At 37.4% G+C, this 15189-nt stretch overlaps 4 protein-coding genes across 6 annotated transcripts; 1 reads left to right on the top strand and 3 right to left on the bottom strand.

Moving 5' to 3' along the window:
- Nucleotides 1–26: 26 nt before the first annotated feature.
- Nucleotides 27–3152, bottom strand: LOC112463544 (putative RNA-binding protein EEED8.10). The gene is made up of 7 exons (XM_025029984.1): nt 2817–3152; nt 2631–2701; nt 2388–2515; nt 2025–2308; nt 1430–1935; nt 1064–1340; nt 27–963 (listed from the first exon to the last, which is right to left on the bottom strand). The coding sequence occupies exons 1-7, from the start codon at nt 2881–2883 to the stop codon at nt 398–400; spliced, it is 1899 nt and encodes a 632-aa protein (XP_024885752.1). The 5' UTR covers nt 2884–3152; the 3' UTR covers nt 27–397.
- A 79-nt stretch (nt 3153–3231) lies between these two features.
- On the bottom strand, nt 3232–7088 carry LOC112463543 (CWF19-like protein 2). The gene is made up of 12 exons (XM_025029983.1): nt 6871–7088; nt 6598–6771; nt 6088–6513; nt 5524–6006; nt 5313–5424; nt 5091–5227; nt 4938–5003; nt 4553–4861; nt 4288–4443; nt 4018–4200; nt 3780–3915; nt 3232–3437 (listed from the first exon to the last, which is right to left on the bottom strand). Exons 1-12 carry the CDS (start codon nt 6871–6873, stop codon nt 3412–3414), a joined length of 2211 nt encoding a protein of 736 aa, XP_024885751.1. The 5' UTR covers nt 6874–7088; the 3' UTR covers nt 3232–3411.
- Nucleotides 7089–7242: 154 nt separating this feature from the next.
- Nucleotides 7243–9955, top strand: LOC112463524 (nucleolar protein dnt1-like). 3 transcript variants are annotated; one of them, XM_025029956.1, is made up of 5 exons: nt 7243–7604; nt 7787–8259; nt 8576–9388; nt 9453–9690; nt 9800–9955. In XM_025029956.1, the coding sequence occupies exons 2-5, from the start codon at nt 7801–7803 to the stop codon at nt 9928–9930; spliced, it is 1641 nt and encodes a 546-aa protein (XP_024885724.1). In that variant the 5' UTR covers nt 7243–7604; nt 7787–7800; the 3' UTR covers nt 9931–9955. The 3 variants fall into 3 exon arrangements, with proteins under 3 accessions (XP_024885724.1, XP_024885722.1, XP_024885723.1); XM_025029954.1 differs by having other exon boundaries at nt 9453–9705; XM_025029955.1 differs by having other exon boundaries at nt 7243–7610; nt 9453–9705.
- Nucleotides 9956–10999: 1044 nt separating this feature from the next.
- On the bottom strand, nt 11000–15025 carry LOC112463522. Its single transcript, XM_025029951.1, has 5 exons — nt 14767–15025; nt 14425–14629; nt 13748–14040; nt 11993–13540; nt 11000–11641 (listed from the first exon to the last, which is right to left on the bottom strand). The coding sequence occupies exons 1-5, from the start codon at nt 14827–14829 to the stop codon at nt 11291–11293; spliced, it is 2460 nt and encodes an 819-aa protein (XP_024885719.1). The 5' UTR covers nt 14830–15025; the 3' UTR covers nt 11000–11290.
- Nucleotides 15026–15189: the final 164 nt, after the last annotated feature.

Below are 15189 nucleotides of genomic sequence, written 5' to 3'. Positions count from 1 at the left end.
GGAGAAAATGGAACGATAAAACAGACTTCTCTGATAGAACAGATAAAGCAGGTATGTATGATCACAGACTGGTACGAATTTATGGTAGATGAAGATGAACTTACGTTTGCTTTATTTTATTGCACTTTATTAATACTTAATATAATAAATATATACATGTTTATCGTGGCTACATGTACGTGTGAGTGGGTGTGGATGTGCGCGCGTGTGTATTCATGTAATTGTTTGATTGTAGCATTATGATATTCGTGGGAATAAGTATCTCTAAAGTCAATGGTCATGTAATATAGGACAGCATGTGACAAGACATACGAAATCTTAGGAACCTCAATGACGGTAAGACTAATCGTAGAAAAAAATCGGTTAGAATCGTAGAAAATTGTGATATAGACGAGTGTTAATAATCGGAATAATGATCTAATTCATCAGGTTCTCTACAGTATATATCATCTTCCGAATAGTCCGTATAATCTGAATATTCTATGTAATCGGAATATTCTGTATAATCTGAATCTCCATCGTACCAAGAATCCAGCTCATCCACGAGACACGTATTAGACACGCTACCAATATCAGACAAATCGACGTGAACTATATGCAATAGCGGAGGCAGTCTCTCTTGACCTATTTCTTTCTTAGTGAGAATTGCTGTTCCCCCAACGATCATCTTCAACATGACGTTATTAGTTCGACTGTTACAAACGTCTTTAGCCACCTCAAGAGTGGGGTCCTTAATATTCCTACATCCGGAAAGATCTAACAATTGTAATTCGGGCGAGGATTGGATGAGCGTTGTCATGCCCCGATCGCTAAATAGACATCTTCGGCACTCCAATTCTTTTAAGCCACACACGTTTTTCAAGCCATCGTCAGTAATTTGATGCATATAACTGACGATTAATTTTTCTAGTCTTACTAACGTAGCAATAGCCGTTAATCCGACATCGCTCACGTTGGAGCAACCTGTTGGATATGGAAGGATAATTTTAAAATATGATTTAAAAAGTGGCAAATCTATATATATATATATGTATATACACACACACACACAATTGTAATTTACCTGTAATGTCTACGTTGGTAAGCTGCTGACAATGTTGTACTAAATCGGTAAGGAAATCGTCCGATATCTTAGGATTGTACGTGATTTTTAAAACTTGCAGATTGACAAGGTGAATTAAATACAACATATCCGCCGTTTGTGCGGAGGGAAAGTCTCCGTCGAGCTCCAATGTTCTTAAACTTTTACAATGCTGACCGACAACTTCCAATGTGTGTTTAGTTATACCGATACATTCGTTTATCGCGAGATGGTTCAAATTTTCAAGCTCCTTTAGTGCCTGTGTATGTACGTGACAATATCGATATATCATTCCGATCGAAAAGCGAAAAGTGAAGAGTGAAAAAAAGTAAACAACAATCTATTTACCATTGAAAGGTGAGTGTCCTGAAGATAGTCGCAACGGTCCAATATAATTGTATGCATAGTTTGCGCTGGCAAGCATAATAAGCATTTACCCAAAATGTTATTTCTAGTTATCGCGAGATATTCCAAGTTTTGATTTAGCTTAAAGAGACACTTTAACTCGTTATCACAACTATATGTAGATGGTCCTAAATTAAACTTGGTTATGTTTCTACAATTATTTGCTAATGTACGTATACCTGACGCGCAAACTGTCAGTGCGGTAACGTCGATATTCGTAAGATTAGGGCAAAGTTTCCCGATAACGGTCAAAGTGCTTTGGCTTAAATAATGAATCGGGTCATTTAGCTTTATTCGCGTTAAGAATCTGCCACATTTAAGTAATATTTTGCGAAGTAAAGCCGTACGGATGGTATGGGTGTACGTGAAACCCCACGTAGATGGCGAGAGATCCAATGTCTTAATCATATGCCAGGAATCTTGGCTTAAATCTCTCCAGCGCTTGCAAACTGTAAATAAATATAGTAGGGGGATAATGTACAAGGTCGCGATATGTATAAAATGTTCAACACACCATGCGTTTGAATAAGATACTCGCCTATCTCTATGCGGACTCTATCTATAATTGGCAAAAACAGGAAGATATGTCTCAAGCAGTCGTCATTCAGCATATGGATGGATACATTTTCGGTGTCATTTTGCAGATACTTGTGAACGTATTGTTCCGTGCTGAGCTTTCTTTCGCAAGTTTTGGTCGAGTCTTTTCCCATCGTATACAATCTCTGCTCCGTACTGTCAGGTTGATGCCAAGAATCTGCGGCCATCACCCTTAAATCTCTGTTGTGCAATCTTATGCGCTTCCTACTCCCGTCTTGCATCGCTCTACAAACAATTGGTTACAAACAATCATTGTTTGTCAGTAATTTGAGTAGTGTAGCCGTAGCCTCCTTTTGAAACTTACGTCACTGCATCTGCTACTTTAGTAAACGTGACAAACGCATAGTTACTTTTCCCCTGATTTCTACGCAAGTAGCAACTCTCGACGTTTCCATACATAGAAAAGTATGTGCGTAAATCCTTGAAAGTTGTCTGGAATAAAATTTGTCAGACAAACAAACAGATAGATGGATAGTCAGACAAATATAATGGAATTATATAACATTTATGGCATAAAAATTGAGAGAAACAAAGACAAGATACAAACCCTTTCAGCCAAATTGCTGACGAATAATTTTCGTATCGGTACGCCGTCAACCATTTCCGAACGTAGGCAATCTGAGCGAAAGGACAGACACAAGACAGACGTGATTCAGCCGTCAAGTTTTCGTTGAAGATTAAACGAATATAAATATATAAATGCAAACGTAAATCTAAAATTCAGGCAGCTTACCGTCCGACACGACTACGCTTATGTGATGAAGCATTTCGGCATAATCAAATTCTAAAGTATCGTCCATCGTTGATTTCTATCTCGCAAACACCTTGTTTCTTTATATCTTTGCTACCTCAATTTCGCATATAGCTCTCTTCAATGATTTTATTTTCTTCTATTTCTTTTTTGCACCGATATGCACGAGAGACCAACGAAACGACCGTGTAAATGTGACCCCATCAGGACTCTCGGGACTCGGGACAGTCGGGACCGCGACCGGGGTCCGGGACGGGATGGGAGGGGAGGGGAGAACCTTCGCACGACAGAGAGCGACAGAGAGCTGAGAGACGCGCCAGACGGAGACACAGTGACAGTAAACAGATATATATATATATATATATATATATATATATATATATATATATATATATATATATAACACAAGCCTAGTTTCCACTGAGTCTTCAATTCGCGATCCTGCACTGGTTTCATTAGAGTCTAGCCATAAGGTGATATCGTCAAAATCTTGCGATAGAGAGAAAGAGAAAGCGTATCTTTCTCTTTCTGCAACCCAATCATGTGCAGTTGCTGTCAATAGGTCTGTTCTTTTTAGTTAAAGTTCATCTTTTCTTTTTTTCTCTACAACGTGAAAAGAAAATGTTCATTTTTTATTAACGAAATGAATCTTCAGATAGAAAAATGATAGACTGATGTATCATCATTTAACAACATTTGACGAAAAGAAATTTCTGGAAAGCATCAGTTTGAGTGATTTACAGTGATTTACGATGAGAAATAATTTTACAAAATTTTCGTATAACCATGAACTATATATCGACATATGTAAAATTCATTAACTACGTGATATTTGTTAACGCTGTATGTACAGAGATTAAAGATTTATTTAAGAATAAAAAATATCCACAATTAAATTTAAATTTACAATTGTATCATTTTTTTCCGAGTAAAACGATTACGTACTTTCCGATTGTAGAGAATTATACTTTTTCCATTTTTCTGTAAATTCTAATACTTTTAATCTTTGTTCCTCAAAACTTTGTTTTTTTGGTTTGCGCCACAGGTTGTGATCCAAATCCAGCATCCCTCCTATTATTTCCTTAAAAAAATAATAAAAAAAAAAAAAGCATCAGTTTACGTTAAAAGCTGAAAAGTCTTGGAGTGAATAATTTTAATATAATACGTAGTGAGTATGTCTCACCTTGGCAAAATTCCGCGGAAACATTTCCTCATCCTCGATCACATGAGCATAACCAGGATGCGAAGCAAATTCTACCATAAAATATGATAAACCATTCGGTATGGCGTGGCGTATACCTTTACATGTTAGATCGACAATTTTCTTATTGATGGACCATTCAATTTCGCATTCCAATAAAGCTTTCTGTAAAAGAAAGAAGCTAACTATTAAAGTTTAAAGATTAACAATTATAAATCTTATATTGTAATTGTAACGCAATTATTTGCTTACCTTAAAATATATCGGTGCCAACTCGCCAATCTCTTTCGGTAAGGGAATACATTCTAATTGCATATGTGAAAATTTACAACGTCTTTTATACACTTCAAAGAATATCGGATAAAGATCTTCTTTCGTAAACATCTTTATTAATTTTCTTTTCAATTCCTGTAAAAATGTGTGTATCATGCACGTTCATGTCATTGTGTAGAATAATAGACGGTGGTACTGATGTGAAACTAATTATATATATATATATATATATATATACAATCACCTTCAACCTATCCCATACATCTTCGTCTAGTTGCAACTGACACGCCACGTGTTGTACAGGAGTCAATATACAATGACCACTACTCAAGGAGGTACAAGCGGGCAGGCTTAAGCAAATCACAGAGTCCATTGCAACGACCATGTGCTTCAACATATTTTTCGAATCAAGGCACCACCAACACGTGTCCATACATTTAGATAAATCTTTGTGCTCTTTAATCGCCTGTGTACGATCCAACTTGTCTTGTCTCGCTTCCAAATCCGTTTGTATAATTTGTCGCTCAAATATATCATCCATGTGATCCATGCTCTGCAAAAGGAGATATTATTTTCGATATTATTTTCAATATTCATTCAACGCGTTCGAGTTCACTCAATCGACTTACTCTAGAAGCGAGTTTAGTGAAAATTGCTTCGTCTTCATTCGTGGACCTTCCTTTCTCTCGTTGAAACTGCCAAATAAAAATTTGCGTTACACGTGCGCGCGTTACAATCATTTGAGACTTTTCGAGACTAATCGTTTCGAAACCATTACTCACCATTTCTCGTAAGGAATATTTATCATCGTCTATGAAATGGCGCACTCTCTCACCAGAGATATGTGTCTCGATAGTTTTCTTCTTTCCGTAATTTTCTCGCTTAGATTGACTTCTAGGTTGTATCGGTCTTGCAGTACCTAATATGCATATACTTCCATGTAATTTCAATGTGAGCGTGATTCATTTTCACACGTATTTGAAACGAAAGAGAAATGCGCGTACCTTTTGCATCGGTTCTCGTGAGAATTACATTATCCTCCTGCGCATTGGTACTGCATGATGCAACGTGCTTTCTCGCGTGCTCTAATTGGATTTTAAGGTGCGCTGCCAATTCCTAGATAAATAAATCCATTCCAATAAGTAAAACGTAAGATTGAAACAAGTTATATATAAAAGTGACATTTAACAAGATTTAATAAAACTGGAAGCATACATCATCGCCCATTAATTCAGCTTTAATAATTCTTGCTCCTAATTTGTTCATTTCCGCTTCGGTCAAAACAATGCTTTGTCCCTCATCCATGTCATTCGTGCTGTTAATGTTCCCTAAATCGACTTCTTTCGGTTCGGATGCAGGTAACTCGATAACTTGACGTTCTTTATCTTTTTTCCAATTTTTCATACGACTACTGGCGGGCATAGTCCGTTGATAATAATCGTCGTTATCTTTGGGTCTTTGATAAGTTTGTTTTAACTCTGCGCGACGTTGGGACGAGTAGTCAGATGTTGTGTGTTTTTCAACACGGTCTCTACTTTTAGATCTCGATCTCGAATGCTTTCTCATTCTCAGACCGGAAATTCTATAGGAATCTTCATTGTTTCTGTCATTGTGTGACCTTTTGCGATACAATTTATTCCGTTCGGCACTGGACACTCTTTCTGCTTCGGTTATCATCGTTCGTATAGTTTCTAGGGACTAAGAAAAACAGGTTTATTTCTATCATTAATAAAATTAATGTAGCATTTCGTACAACGTGTCATCTCTCAATTAACTTACACCCCAACGTTCAGCAGCCACTTCCTCTAGACATTTACCATCTCGAACAGCTTGTTCCTCGGCACGCCGAAGACTCTTTTTTAGCCACGTTGCATCGAAAATCTTGGGATTGTCAGGTTTTCCTGGATTCCTTCGGGGTAACCCATCACCTCCATCTTTCCAGTATGGATTCAATTCTCTGTCACTTTGCCCTGGTTCATTTGGAAGAATCTCAGCCTTGCCTTCCTTCGTTATGTCTGATCTTTGTGGTTTTGCACTAATGGGCTTCGATAAATATGGAACAAAACTTTCCACATTCATCCATTCGTCTCTTTTAATCTGATTTTCTTGTACCTTACGATCAGCAAGATTTTCAATAGTACACGACGAGACTTGTCCTCCATCATTTCTCTCTACCCATTCAAATTCATCGCCGTCGTCGTTTTCCTAAAAATATTTCATAAAAATTTTATATCGTATCGTACAGTTGTATAAATGTTAACTAAGAATTGTAAAATTTTTGATATTCACGCTGCTTGAGGATGAGCATTTTCTCTTTTTCTCACGCTTCTTGTTTTCCTTTTTATTAACTTTTCTCTTTTTAGATTTCGACTTTTTGCTTGATTTCCTGTGCACAACGGAGCCGATATCTTCATTCTTGTATTTGACTTTGTCAATTTGTGTTTTACAAGTATCTATGCGATCCTGTAAAAAAATACAACTAGTAATGCACATAATTTATACAGAATACAGAAATGGTACAGCGTTTATACAGAACGAAATAAAGTAGCAAATAAGACGTACCATAACCGTGTGCTCGCCCTAGCAAACTGCTATGTTTGAGAAATTCGGTATTTCAGTCTTTTAATAATTCTTTGGGATCGTTTTTTAATAATTCTCTTGAATTCTTGAATCAACAGATATTTATATATCTCGTTATGTGTTGTTATGTAGTATATCGACTCAAAAACTTGTTCACACAGGCTGTGTTGTGTTGTGCATCTCCATATCTCCATACACTATGTAATGATGGGTTTTCATGGGCAGTGAAATGCTGCTCTCGCTGCTGCTGCTGCGCCCTGCAGCCTGCAGCATTTCATTGCCCATGAAAACCTACCTTAAGGCTTTAGGTAATTCTGGTAATATTCTTCTCCCTAGAAAACGAATATGAACGAATCCGGAATCCTCCATATTCATTAACGTGTAGATTTTGCCGCGCAAACGTATTTACGCGATCGTAAATTATGATGATTATGTGAATATTTGTGGTAAAGTGACAATACGTATAATTTAGAATTATTGATATTTTGCGACAACGAAAGTGTTGCGCGTGATTTATATAGGAACATCGATAGTTTGAATCATTATTTATCCGCAACGCAACAAATTTTCTTTGCAAGATTGTTGATTCTCGATGAGTGACGAGACTGGCGAGACTGACGAGAAACAATTTTTCAGTTAACGTAATTCAACACGCAGGAAAATCGTTACGTCGTTGAAATTCAGCACATCCTCGATATAATTGGCGTCGTTGAAAGGTACATGTAAGGCTCCTTCTCATCAACGTAAAATAGGAGGGTTTGTTATTTACACTCTTGACATTTTTACAAAACTACGTGTCTTTAATCACACACACGTACACGCACACCAGACAAGTCTCATCGTTCAGCTTATGTATTCCTTTTACAATACTTGACAATGAAACGTGCAATTATTTCAGGTCACTATCATAAAATGGTAGGATCTGATCACAGTGAAACTGAGGAAGGAGACATGGACAAATTGCAACTGTCGTCAGATTCTATAGACGGTATACTACCAAGGAAAAGGCTACGAGTAGAAAATTCTGAAGATGACGCAGAGTTACCTGCTAAAAAACGGCAAATAAGTTCCTTCGACGAACAATCAATAATGATAAAAGATGACAACGCTGAAATTATTTCAGACAAAAACAATATAGACGAATGTAATGTAAAGAAAGAAAAATATACATTGTGTCCAGAAAATGAGCAAACGGTACAAGCGACATCCCTGAATAAGTCTGAATCGGATACAGACAGGGAGAATAAAGAGAAACGGGGTGACAACGTGAAACGAGATAATGGGAATGAAAGCCCTTTAGATGAGAATAACATTGCTCTGAACAATAGTCCTGGAGAAAGAAATGTTAAGAAGGAAATTATTGAAAATGAGGTAATAATATACAAACTACATCACTACCAAAAGCTTAGACAGTTGATCTTTAGATATCAAAAATCTATATTAAGTTTTCTTCCCTCCTATATGTAGCGTGTCAATTTTTTTTCCCTTCAACCACTTTTTTTCTACTATATTTTGTAGTGTAGTGTGATCCAAATTGTATTGATGTTTTGACCTTAAACGTAGCTTACGTGAGATACATTCTGTTTATTAGATTTAATTTAATTTGCGCATACAATGAACGAGATGTTATCTGGGCCCTTCATAATTCTGTCTTTTTTTTATATATATGTTATATATACTAAAAAAGGACAGTCCAGCCCAAAAGCCTGCTACAAATACACATGTAATGTCCATTCTTGAAAGCAAGAAAGTAAGAATGGAAGGCAATAAGGTAGATAAAGAAGAAATCGACGAAACGATAGATGAAAAGGAAGACAGCGAGAAGGATGAGATGGGGAAACAACATACCGGCAAAAGACGTACTGTGGACACAGAAGTGGTAGATGGACTGGAGCTTTCGGTTGAATATGCGAGTGACAAAGATGATTCGAGTTCTGAGAGCGAAAACGAAAAAGATGCAAATCCACGGCCAAAGACGATAATCGTCAAAGCCGAACCAAATGAATCGGAACTAGACTGTTCGTCAGATAGAGAAAAGTCTGATTCGCAGCGAGTGCTCGCCGACACGTTGAAGATTAAATCAGAAAAGACCAGGGGGAAGAGAAGAGATTCGCGAACAAGTTTCAGTAAGCTGAAGGTTTCTGACTCGGAGGATAGCCAGAACAGCACGTCCGATGAGGATTACAGTCCGCGAACAAAAAAGAAGATGAAAAAGTCATCTCCGACCGCGAAGAAGTCATCGAACAAACATCGCTTGGTTGAGTCAAAAAAAGGACGAGGTAGAGGTATGAGAGGAACGTCCCACAAGAAGAATACCCAATGTACATCCGACGAAGATGAAGACGTGACTGAAGCAGAGAGAGCAGATGAAACGACAAAAGCTAAAAATGGAATAGAGGAAGAATTATCAGGAAAGGAATCTTCGAATAAAGATGAAAGCGATAATTCCGAAAGAGAAGAGAGATCTATGAAAGGTAGAAGGGGGAGACGTAGTAATGCTGTAAGTATAGTAGTTAATCGCTGCGCTGTGCGGTTTTTTTCCACAAGATTTTAAATTATTTCAGAAACCACAAGATAGACACATACAAGCGTTGAAGAAATATTTAAGTGTCGCTGGCGTGAGAGTAAAATGTTACAATGACATTTGGGCTGATTGTAAAAGTAACGCTGCAAAAATTAAGCGCCTAAAGGAATTGTTGGAAAAAAATGGCGTTAGTGGCAGGCCAACGTTGGAAAAATGTAAACGAGCGCGAGAAATAAGGGAGGAATCCGAACTGGACACGTCGAATATTATATCTGAAGGTAAATATTATAAAGGTAAATATTATTAAGTTTTTTGGTGTCAATTTATATTATATTAATTAATGATATCATGAGCATAGCGCGCACGTTAAATTGGTTTCTATTTCAGGAAGAGTTACGCGTGCACGAAGAAATATGGAAAACGTTAAGAAGACACCTCCGGACACGCCGCCGCGACATCGAGAGGCTCGTAATACGTTTAGGCGTATTCAATCTGTTGTTGATAGCGATTCGGAATAAAGAACATGGCATGTTTGCAAGATGATTCCTGATGATTGTTGAATGATGTGTATCAGTGCGTACCTGTACGTGCATATGTGTGGAATATTTTATATTATCATTAAATTTCGTATATCGTATATCGTAATTATCGTTATTTCTTATACCGCAGTTTAACGTAAATATCGTATATTTAGTATCGGTAAATTATGTAACTGTATATTGATATCTAGAAATACCGAAAAGACTTGAATTTTTATTACATCAACTCGTTATTCCTGAAGTAAATCGCTAATAGCTGATACGAGAAAGGTAATTTCGAAATTTCTGTAGCACGTAGCACCTCTATATTTGATAATGGATGATAAATTTTACTGTATAAATATGAAGAGAAAACTGAAGATGGGAACAAGAAAAGCTATTAAATTTATATTATCGAACGATTGAGATAGATGATAATTTGTTTAAATTAAAAGAATAACGCTTTATTTTCAAGTATTGGAAATTAACCCGTAGCATATATAGATATATATTGAATATCTTATGAGTAATTGCATGGTTATTCTTCATCAAACCTACACGTAACTAATGTTAAAGACATAACTGAAATGTGTATAAGAAACTTACATTTAAGAGCTATTGAACACAAATCTATTCCTATTTTTTTACGTCTTCAAATATAATTGTAAAGAAACGCAACGAAAAAACATTCTCTATCGTCTTTCCCTCCCATCTTTAGAATCAAAATGTATGACTATCGCGCTTCATAAATTAACGTATGTATGTACGTAGACACTACAACAATAAATTATTAAAGTTGAGAGAGAGAGAGAGAGAGAGAGAGAGATAGAGAGAGAAAGAAACTTGAGTTATTAGGCCTGTTATCGTTTCCGCTGCACTTCTGAACAAGTGCAATAAGTTAGGATGAAAGAAAATATATTTCATTCTAATTGCACTAGTTCCGAAGCGAAAACGAACAGGCCTATTGTATTTCTGCATACATACAGAACGAAAATCTTTGGCGATTCATTAGCGTACTCTTCGTACGGATAAATACGTACGAAAATCACTATAGGCTTAAACAAAAGGATTAAAATACAGTTAAACAAAAATTATTATTCATCTTCGGTTTACAACAAAGTTATAATCGGATTATAATTGATTTACGTCACAAAATCTCGTACATAATACATTTTCTCAGGTTCGTGACTTTTTCTTAACTATTAGTAGTAATTAATGACACATTTTACGTTTTAATACTTCATGTTTCTTATATTCTCATAATGGAATTACGTAATTATATTTCTCTCTCTCAACAAAAAAACGACACGTCAGAAAATAGCAGTCGGACTTTTTTTGTCTATTATATATTATTGATTTACTAATTGAAAAACTTTGCGATGCACTCTTTACTGCAAAACAATTTATCTTTCTTTATCGCCATTCTGCCGTTCAGTAAGTTTCTCTTACAGCTGTAACAGCAAAAGCAAACTTCAGTCGCGTGAAAGTTTAAATTTTTTATAGCTACTCCTTGTTGATCGGCGGCAATCACTACATTGCAAGCGGCGCATGTTTTTGCATATGATTTTTTATAACAAGGCAGACACAATGGTCGATCGTTTTCGGTAATGTATTGTTGCCCAGCCAATGGTACGTCACAGTCCCAGCAACAAAAATGCTTCACGTGATAATTATGCCCTTCCGCAACCGTGTACTCCCGTACAAAGATCAACTGCAGCAAATAGAAATGGTTAGTCGAATCACCACTGTTGTCATTTTGAGCCATTTCTTATGGCTTGAAAAAATTTATTAAAGTTATATCTAATAATGAATTATTAAAATTATAATAATAAAAAATTATTATTACAATTGATAGTCTTTGAAAGAATTTTTAGTCTTTCAATATTACATATATTTTATAGTATTGTAAATTGAAAAGTTACGATAATGAGCGATTTCTTCTTTCGATCGACATTTTTGCCGAGTTAATTCAAGTCGATTTGAAATTGGTCGAACGGCAAGAACGCGACCCGCGCTTAAAAAAATGTGCGTTTAAAAAATGAGAAATGTCCTGCACACTTACCTCGTCGCAAGCGAAACATCGAGGAATTCCTAGAAATGCAGCCAAGTCTCTTCCGCAATACAATTTATTCTTGTAATAAAAATATACGAGGTCCACCAGCAATTCGTTGCATACCGAACAAACGAAACAGCCAGGGTGCCAGGATGCGTTATTGGCCTTCTCCGCGATTACGACTACGTCGCCGACGCGTATGTCCTCGTGGCATTTTTCGCACTCGTGCACTCTTGTCGAGTCCAGCTTTAAGCTCTCAATTGTATCTTTTAGACGGTCCGCAAGTTGCGTATACTGTACGCATTGTTCGTTCAAGTTTCCAACGATGTGAGGAAACACTTGATTTTGCAACTGTTCAGAATGTATGAGGGACGGTTGCAGGATCCCACTACTCAACTCGACTTGCAACGGATTGGATTTTGCATCGATAGGCTTTTGCGAATCAGGAGCTTGCGTTGATAGGTTCGACGTGGGAAAAGTAGGATCTGTGGAAATGCGTTTGCTCGATAATGGATCCACAATGCTTTCCGTAATTGAGGCTTTAGTTGTATCCGTCACCAGTGAATCGTTATTCGCCACTTTGCTATTCGATAACAAACCGCCCGCGCCGCATCGCTTTCGTTCGTTTACATCGGTACTACTGGCAGGTAGAATGGTCGATTCGATTACTTCAGACAGAGGTTTATACATCTTTCTCTCTGCTTCTAAAGGAGTGATTATCTCTGCCGTTTCGAAAGGGTTCTTCGCAGCAGCGATAATATTCTCCGTTCTCTCTGCGTACCTGATGCCGACACCTGCGGGAGTATCATTTTCCTTGACTCCTCCGCTACGCGGATACGATGTATTACTCGTGTCTAACGGTCGAAGCGATTTGGAAACAGCGCGCATCGCGACTGGATTCTCCGCGACGTTATATTTATCGGCGAGCTTCTCCCTTATAAACGTCAATCCTTTTTCGTCCAGTGTGCTTCCGATAATATCGTTGGCATGTATCGCACTGGGCGGAAGAAGCGCGTCCGCCAGCAGCGCATCTTCTGGATGCGCGATGTACGACGCGGTATCGTTCAGGCATCGCGTTTCTCCGTGTCCTCCTTCGAAAGCGTCTCCTCCGTGAGGAGGAGTGTAATTTCCGAAAGCATGCCTCTCGCGAGCGGATACGATTTCTTGCTCAGCGAGATGTGTAAGAATTGAAGAATTAACTATCTTGCCATCTATACCTTTTACCGATACAGTATCGTGCGCGTGTACACGTTGGAAATTCTCACAAGTCAATTTTCCTTCGATTGGTTGCGATCTCGCGATACTGCTGTTGGCAGACACATTGTCTAGAGTATAGTTATACTCCTTTGTACTAGATACCTCATCGTCTCGTTTATTTTGAGCTTCATACGGATGCCTCGCATACGGACCTTTTACAGCAAAGCTACTCGGTGTACGTAATTGAACACCAGTGGAAGATACATGAGAATGAGATTTATGCTGTGGACTGCACTTTTGCATATCGGTTGCATTGACAGGTGTCATGAGAGAACGATCAAATGGACGAGCACCGAACATCTGAAAATAATAATATCTACATTATGCGAAACGAAATATAAATGCGCGCTAGAGAAATAGATAAATGCACTTGAAGCACTCTCATTTGAGAAAAAAATCTCAAATATGTAAATATCTGTGTGATATTTACATAATCTTACAAATCTGCAACTAAAATAAGATGTATTGTTGAGATGTACGCTGTTGAGTCAAGTCGCTATGACTTACCTTCATCACTTTGCCTTGTCCTACATATCTCTTTATATTCTCTAAATATTTTTCAAATTGTTTCTGCTCCTGTTCGCTAAGTTCATCACAGACTTTAAAATCGATATCATGAAGGGGAAGTTGTTTCTGTAACAATTGCCTTCTCAAAACAGCACCGACGGATCCTTTAATCGGCAATTTCTCCGCAGGCAAAGCTTTCATATAATCCACAGCAAGTTCTTTAGTTGTATCTGGCGGCACCCACTCGAATGTAGTTTCACCATCGTTTTGTTTCTTATTATTTACTTGCAAACCTAAAGATCAATTTTTAATGTAAGAGGTAGATGTGGTGCGTGTATCTATCACATATACATACCATATGTACAAACACGCGCGCACGCACACATAAAAATACCTTTATATCTTATAAAGATATTAAGTTTTGTATAAGAGAATCTGACTCAGAATTTTACTCAGAAATAGGAATTGTGTTTTGACCATATATTATTGTACTTTAAACAAACAAAACGTTCAATGTTACGTATGTGATCGTAAAAGTAGTGTCGTTATTCGTGTTAAATTTGATAGATTTTTTAAAAATTTACAATTTTATACCTTGTAACTTGCAACTATACAAGAGTGAGAAATATAACACTTTTATATAATTGCGATTAATTATGTATATAAATAATACTTACGCATGGACTTCTTTTTAAACTTTCCAAGGCTTGGTCCAAGTAGCAGATCAAATTGCGGGAATTCATCATCATCGACATCGTGATCATCTCGACCGCATTTGCAATTCTTGCAAATTTTTCGCCAGAAATGAAGATCGAGACCAGGACACGCGGAATTACAGTTTGTGCATGGTGCACCAGCTCCAGCTTCGTGCGCTAAACGTGGCTGAGCAAACGTAAAGCACGATACAATCAATTGACTCTCTTTCAATCTTAATTTTATATACATTACGTTTCCCTCTTATCTATCGACTTTTAACCAAAGTATATGTACAGGTATATGTTGAAATTTGACGTAGGTACCTTCCGCTTACGACTTTCCAGTTCCAACAGCCACTTTGGGCGATTTGTCATGTCTTCTTCCATTTTCCAACATGAGAATAAGACTCTGTTATTGGAAGACGACTCTTATATTTAACGTAAATTTATCTCGTGCATTCGCTTGACATACAACACGAATGTGCATGAATCATCGAAGCAACTATCCGACATGACTATCCATACCAATACTTTGTGATTTTCCGAGACACAGACAGCCCCATTCTTTCAAAAGGTATACATATACATGTACATACACATACACGCGCGCGCGTTGCCTTGCACGTACCACGTAACGCCTGTTAGTAGTGTTAGTAGATTTCGCTCCCTTCTACCGCGTTATCCAGGCCCCGTCGCGTAGTGGGGACGCTTTTAAAGACCCAACAAAGATAGAGACGAGCAGAGCAT

Source organism: Temnothorax curvispinosus, unplaced genomic scaffold (genome assembly GCF_003070985.1).
Source record: "Temnothorax curvispinosus isolate PA1 unplaced genomic scaffold, ASM307098v1 QBEX01013419.1, whole genome shotgun sequence".
NCBI lineage: Eukaryota > Metazoa > Arthropoda > Insecta > Hymenoptera > Formicidae > Temnothorax > Temnothorax curvispinosus.
The sequence above is the reverse complement of the archived record's forward strand: the minus strand, read 5'-3'. Positions and strand labels throughout refer to the sequence as shown.